The 7,561-nt window shown below is 44.1% G+C and overlaps 1 protein-coding gene and 1 pseudogene across 1 annotated transcript in view; one reads left to right on the plus strand and one right to left on the minus strand.

Moving 5' to 3' along the window:
* Positions 1-377, minus strand: part of Pkn2 (protein kinase N2) — a 128,861-nt gene extending 128,484 nt beyond the window's left edge. The window contains 1 exon segment of the mRNA XM_023724333.1: positions 84-377. Coding sequence (XP_023580101.1) covers positions 84-131 — 48 coding nt within the window. The 5' untranslated portion in view covers positions 132-377.
* A 1,194-nt stretch (positions 378-1,571) lies between these two features.
* LOC101573502 lies at positions 1,572-3,767 on the plus strand (annotated as a pseudogene).
* Positions 3,768-7,561: the final 3,794 nt, after the last annotated feature.

Below are 7,561 nucleotides of genomic sequence, written 5' to 3' on the forward strand. Positions count from 1 at the left end.
GGGCGCGGGGCTCCCCGGCCGACCGCGCGCCACGCTCTCCCCGCGCCCTCGCTGGCGCCTCCCGCCCGGGCCGCGGCCCTTACCTGCAGCTCGGTGAGCAGAATCTCCCCCCGCTCGGGGTTGGCCGCCATTGCGCGCGCTCCGACTCCGCACCTGAACGCGGCCGCGGGCGGCGGAGGGAGAAGGCGGGACCGGCGCCGGGTCGGGCGAGCAGCGGGGAGAAAGGAAAAAAAAACAAGTAGGGATTCCCAGGCGCAGCCCCTGCGAGGCGCGGCTCACTCGGCCGGGCGCATGGAGAGCGGCGGCAGCGAGGGCCCTCGCCGCGGCTGCCCCGCCGCCCGCCGCCGCCCGCGTCGGACTCTGCCCGCTCAGTCGCTCCCTCTGGGCGACGCCGGGAGCCGCCTCGAGCCTCTCCGTGCGGGGCGCAGCGGCCGCGGCTGCAGCTCCTCCTGTCGCACCATTTGGCTGTCACCGCGTCGCAAAAACGGCCTCACTTGGCGGCAGCCGGCACACGTGATGCCGGGCGGGGCTGCTGCGGCGGAGGGGCCCCGGGCGGGCGGGGCCGGGCGGGGCGGGGCGGGGCGGCCGTGGGATCCGGGCGGGTGAGAACCCGGGCAAGGGCTGCGCCGGCGGCTCGGGGGAGGCGGGGGGGCGAGCGGAAACGAACCGGCGCCCGCGGGCTGCGGCGCTTAACGGCCCGCCGCGATTGATCGCTAGGTCTGCGCAGCCCACTCGCCGCGTTCCCTTCGCTTTCTCCGGGTTGCTTTTCGCGGCCGAAGTTTGGGACCAAACTAAATAGGCTCTTTCTCGTTGGACGGCCCCGAGAGCTTCGGGAGGACTCAGACGCCGAGGATCTTATGTCCCCCCTTTCCCTCGCGCACCGACCGGTGCTGATACTCGGCCTTGCGCGCCCCCACCCAGCGCTCGCCTCCTGCACCAGGAGCCTCGCGCTTGGCTGCACTAGTGCGTGAGCTGTGCTTTTCAAGAAATGTGAGCAGCTGGAGCCCTGGTAACTTTCACTGAGAAACCTTTAGGGTGCCTTTTCCTCGAGCGCTCAGTTACTGTGGTTTGGGTTTGAGAACTCTAGTGAGCTCAGAATTGAATTAGGCTGGCTTGTTGAATTGTTTCAACCGAGTTTGTTTGAAGGAGATGGGGCGGCGTCAGCCTCAGGAATGGAAAAATGCCAGCGTTCCTTGGTGTGGGTAAACAGAACTAACTCATCTACTTAGTGACGGACGGCCATGTAGTGTAAGTTTAGGTTTTTAACATAGGACACTACAGAATTCCGGAAGAGCACAGTTTCCAACACATTGTTTTTGTTGTCTGCGTGGAAAGCTTATATAGTCAAATGTTTTACTTCTGATTGAGGCGAAAGTACAATAGTTTTGTTAAAGGGTACCTGGAGAAAATGATAGGGGTTATTTAGGTAAATAGGTACTTAGATGAGTTTAGTTGACATACACTTTAAAAGTCTTACCTGTTGGACTGATGCTTGGATTTATGTTCATCTGTTTGTCTAGCATTTATTAAAGAACTAGAGTTCTAGGATCACTTTTTCTGAACTCCAACGTATGGCGTATTGATACATTTTCTCGTACTTCAAAAATCTTAAAGCATTGCCTTGGTTGAAAGTAATTAAAATACGCGAACTAACATTTGAAAAAGCTAGTATATGTAATTACCTTCCCAGATAACTTAAGTGCCAGGCAGAAATAGGCTCTGGAGTTGTAACTAGGCATCTACAGCAAGTGACTGGGGAGACCTTGGGGAAACAGACTTTTGCCCAAAACTACTATTATACAATTTTAATTGGTAGGTGCAAAGTATGCACTGCATAGATATGTACATGTGTATAATTTTTTATTGTGAAATATGAAGGTACCGTTTTAACCATTTTGAGTGTATTATTCTAGGGTATTCAATCCATGCTGAATATTTTTTATTATCTTTGTCTTTCCTTATTTCAGAAGGGATTTGAGTTTGCTGGTGAGCACATAACAGGTGATTAATAATGGTAGAATTAAAGTTTATTTATGTAATGACTTAGAGATATAACCAGTGAGCATTCTTTATACAAACAAATTTAGGTATTAGAAAAAAATGTTCACATTTCAGCACTATGAAATTTTAAATGCAGAACAGAGATGGTATCTAACCTAACTCATACTGTGGATAGAAAAAATAAGCCACCACTTAGCTAATTAGGAGCAAGACAACATTATTACTTAGTGGCACACCTGGAGACTAGAACCTAATTCTCCCGCTTGCCATCTGTGCTTGTTTACAACATCCTTTAAAACAGAGTTCTTGAGAGCAGTGTAGACACGGTGGGTCAGACTGGTGGCCATGGTCCTGGAGGTGGTAAGAAGGATGACAAGGATGAGAAAAGGAAATAGGGACCTCTTGTACCAACTAGAGTGGGGAAAAAGAAAAAAATGAAAGGACCAGATACTGCCAGCAAACTGCTGCTGGTGACACCTCACACTCAATGCCATTTAAAATTACTCAAGTTAGATTTAAAGACTCTTCTGCTGGAGGAAAAATTCATTAGAACTCAGGAACAAATGAAACCATTAGAAGAAAAGCAAGAGGAGGAAAGGTCAAAGGTAGATGATCTGAGGGGGATCCCAGTGTCAGTAGGAACCTTGGAAGAGATCATTGATGACAGTCATGCCATCTTGTCTACATCTGTGGGCTCAGAACACTATGTCAGCATCCTTTCATTTGTGGACAAGGATCTGCTGGAACTAGGCTGCTCAGTCCTACTCAACCACAGGGTGATGCTGTAATTGGGGTGCTGATGGATGACACAGATCATGAAGGTGGAAGAGGCTCCACAGGAAACTGATGCAGACATTGGTAGGTTGGACAACCAAATCCAGGAAATTTAAGGAATCTGTGGAGGTTCCGCTCACCCATCCTGAATACTATGAAGAGATGGGTATAAAGCCCCTAAGAGGGTCTTTCTCTATGGTCCATCTCACACTGGTAAAACCTTGTTTGCCAAAACAGTAGCAAATCAAACTTAGGCTACTTTCTTTTTTCTTTTCTTTTTTCTTTTTTTTTTTTTAGATGATGATGATTATTTTTGTGGCAGAACCAGGGATTGAACTCGGTCCCTTGTGCTTGCCAAGGAAGCACATATTCTACTGAGCCATCTCCCCGGCCCGTTTGGGCTACTTTCTTGAGAGTGGTTGGTTCTGAACTTACTCAGAAGTGCCTGGGCGATGGGCCCAAACTTGTATGGGAATTATTCTGAGTTGCTTAAGAACATATGCCATCTATCATGTTTATTGATGAAATCAACACCATTGGGACCAAAAAGGTATGATTCAAACTCCGGAAGTGAGAGAAAAATTCAGCGAACAATGTTGGAGCTGTTGAAGCAGTTGGGTGGATTTGACTCACAGGGAGATGTAAAAGTTATCATGTCCACTAACTGAATTGAAACTTTGGACCCAGCCCTAGGTCAAACTAGAGCGCATCAACAGGAAGCTCAAGATCTCCCTGCTGGATGAAAAGACCAAGAAGGGCATCTTTCAGATTCACACCAGCAAGATGGCGCTGGCAGATGATATAACCCTGGATGACCTGATCATGGCAAAGGAGGATCTCTCTGGTACTGATGTCAAGGAAGTCTGTACAGAAGGTAGTCTGATGGCATTGAGAGAACATAGAATGAAAGTCACAAATGCAGACTTCAAGAAATCTAAAGAAAAAGTTCTTTATAAGAAACAGGAAGGCGCCCTGAGGGGCTATATCTCTAGCGAACTGCAGCTGCCTTCAGGCAAGTGGTTGGGACTTTTCTCAACCCCTGGGAAGGATGAGATTTAGGAAGGAGCCCTGAGGGAGACAGTTGATTTTTATCAGTAACATGGCATGTTTTTTCCAGTATGACTTATAGGGTGTCTACTTCTCTGTCTTTGTCTGGTCAGCATGCTGTGTGCTCTCTGCTTCCCAATAAAATGTGCTCTTACACACACACACATACACACACACACACACACACACACACACACACAGAGCTTGGGCTAAGGATATAACTTCGTATTAAAAGTACTGTCTTCGCATATTCAAGGCCCTGTAGTCATCCCCAATACTGCAAGGGTCCTCATTGAAACTGAGAAAGTATTACACTCTCAAATTTTTGCCATAGTCAAACTTCACATTTTTCTAGTATTAAATATTTTACTAATAATTTTAATTTCACAGCCATGACTTCAGTTTCCTATTATGTTTTGTTTTGTTTTTTAAGGGAGATGTTTTGGAAGTGGGAAGGGGGCCAAGAGATGGAGGGGTGGGAAGGGGAGGATATGGGATGTAAAAAGTTACGATGTGTCATGTACAAGCACCAGCTCCCATGGGCAGTGTGATGATTATGCACTGCAAACATGTTCTAAGAAGAATTAAAAACATTTTAATTTCACAAATCGCACATAAGTGAAGCAAGAGATACATAAAATTTTAAAAGTTATGGGAATTTCTCAGATCGGCTCTACCAGGGAAAGTACTACAGCAGAAAAGGGAAGTGAAGTGAACACAACACAAAAATACTTTATCATCTGCAAAATGAGATAATTTAAACAGCACATTAAGCTAAAAGACATCTACAAGCCCTTTGTGTGTGTGTGTGTGTGGGGAGATACTAGGCCATGGACCATACTTACCAGATTGAAGCACACTCAATTTCATGGAATTGCTTATCATTTTGATTCAGACTAATTGTGTTCAGTCCCTCTTTATAAGTTATATTCTAATTTATATTAATGAGTTCTTTTAAGTTTCGTTTAACAAGTTAAAGAGTTTGAAAATATCTCTGTATTATACAGATACTTTTTAAAATTTTTCATAGGCAGTTTAAAGTTCTTTGAGAAGTAGAAATGGTTAAACAGGGCTGGGATATAGCTCAGTGGCACAAGTGCCTGCCTGGCAAGTATGAAGCTTTGAGTTTGATTTCCAGTTTCTTTTTTTTTTTTAAGAAGGCCAAACATAAAAATAATAATTATCATTTTTTTCTTTCTGTAGACAGGGTCTACAAAGTCTTACTACGTAAATCAGACTCAGTGATTCTCCTGTTTTCAGCCTCTCAAGTGCTAGGATTATGGGAGTGTGCCACCATGCCCAGTCTCAGTTGCCATCTCAGTGCATCCCAGGGGTGCGGCCAGCAATGCACACTGGAGGATTGAATGCTGGCTGCTGCACTCTGCCTAAGCAGGCACTTTAGTCTGCTGAGCTATCTGGCTGGCCCAACAATTATTAATTAGAAACTTCATCTTTTTTCCCCCAATGGTGAGAATTGAACCCAGGGCCTTACATACCATGCAAACACCGTACTATTGGGCTGATACCTTAGCCATAACTCCTTTTTAAACATTTTGAGACAGTCAATAGATTGCTCAGGCTGGCCTCAAACTTATGATTCACCCTGCTGTAGCCCCTCTAAGAGGTGAGATTACAGCTGTGTGTCACCTACTCTGGTTTATTTTCTTTTTTATTATAGGATGAAAGTTATGGAAAATTATAGTAAAAGTAATTTGACCTTTTCAAAAGTTTTTGGTGCTGTAGAAGCATATGTAGGCATTCAGATGAGATGGCTATATATTTAGAGAAAAGACTCAAGAACCTTTATTTTGTGAGCCACATTTTCATTACCTTCCATTGTATATTTGCCTTTTCTTTTTCCTCATTGTTTAGGAAAATGTTTGAAAGTCAGATTTTCTGTACAATATTCCAGAAAAGCAAAGGAAAGTTTCTTATATATTTGTTTTGCTGTTGTGTTGTTTCAGTGGTAGTGGGAAAACAAAAAGCGACTTCCCACCAGCACACACATTTCCAAGAAGACAGAGGGCAATGCCAGTGATAACAGAAGTGAATCCCAAAGGACAGGCCGAGCTCAGGAAGCTTCAACTAATTGCTTATTACCTTTCTTACTCTTAAGACACTGTTCTTAGCTAAGTGTAGGGGCATAAATTTTAATTCTAACTACTCAGGAAGCTGAGGCAGGAAGATTGTAAATCCTAGTCCAGGCAATTTAGACTATCTCAAAATAAGAGATTTAAAGGTTGGGGTTGTGCTTAGGGTGTAGCTAAGCAACATTCAATCACCAGAACCACCCAAAAAAAGCTTTTAGAAATTTTACCCTTGTAAATGCTATAATTTTTAGAAGGTTAGAAGTCAACAACATACACTGAATTAGCAGTAGTGCCTGTACAGATACTTTTGGTGGGTATCTATTTTTTTAAAAATGTATTTTAGCACAGGGTCTACAGGGTCTCATTACACAGATCAGACTCATAGTGATCCTGTTTTCACCTTCCCAAGTGCTGGAATTACAGGCGTGTGCAACCATGCCCAGTCTCCTCAGAGTGCCTCGCGGGCAAGGCCGGCACAGCATGCAGGGCATTGAGCCCCAGTCCCTGCGCCTGTCTAAGCAGGTGCTTTAGTCTACTGAGCTATTTGGCCTGCCGTTTTTGGTGGCTATTTGTTCAGTTGTAATCTTCACTGAGAATATTCCAGAGTAAATCTCTCTATAGTCTAGTTGGTTGCTTAATTTAATTTTCCCTCAGGGCATAAACCTGGGCTCAGTGGACCATCCCTCACTTGTACTTTTCTCATAATACTAACCAACTGGGCAACTCAGTACCTTTCCCTGAGGGATACTAGAAGCAATCTATGTATCAACCCACTTGTTATGACGAATGATGAGTGTGCACGTGTGCAAAAGTGACAAAACAGGATTTGGAACCACCTTGCATTCTGGCAAACTGGTTTTCTGTATATTTATTTGAGCATCATGGAGGGCCAAATAGACCCATATCACTCCAGGATTTTTTCCAAATAAGTTTTTTTTTGCTTTTTCTAGTAGAAGTAGCCCAGTTCAATACAAGAAAAACCAGATTTGCATGTTTTGAAGGAGGTCAAAGAGGAAATAATCAGATTACACGTGCATAGATGATGAAGATGATCCATTGTGGTAAAATGAGTGCTTTCATAAGGTGGGGGTCGTGGTGATGATGCTTTGATATTGGCCATGTGAGTCACAGTTTATGTAACATTGAAATGGAGCAAGAATCAACTGATAGAGACACAGGGAACGCAGACCTCCTTCATTCAGATGACAGAACAGCAATGTTAGTAATATTTGACTAGTTTAAATATTGCAAAATGGCCATGCAACCTGACAAAACCATCCAGTGTTAGAACTAGGTTCAAAAATATAGTGAGGGTCTGTCCGGTATCGGACAGAATGCCAACACTCAATCATAAGAGACAAAATGCTACAGGATGCTGTGAAATACACAAAAGATTAAAATGTTCTGTACACACTGATATATACACAAAAAAATTTTTATTATGACACTTCACTAGTTGAACTGAAAGTATTCATGAGTCTACTTAGCATAGATTTCTTGTGGTGATCACAGAACTGTAAGAGATTTATGTAAAAGTGATGAGTTAAAATATGGCATAAAAATGTATGCCCTTGTAGATGCTAAGGCTTACAATGCTTTCAGTTTAGATATTTATCCTAGGATTCAGCCATCAAGTCCTTATTCTCTGG

Source organism: Octodon degus, unplaced genomic scaffold, assembly GCF_000260255.1.
Source record: "Octodon degus isolate 3935 unplaced genomic scaffold, OctDeg1.0 scaffold00109, whole genome shotgun sequence".
Classification (NCBI taxonomy): Eukaryota; Metazoa; Chordata; class Mammalia; order Rodentia; family Octodontidae; genus Octodon; species Octodon degus.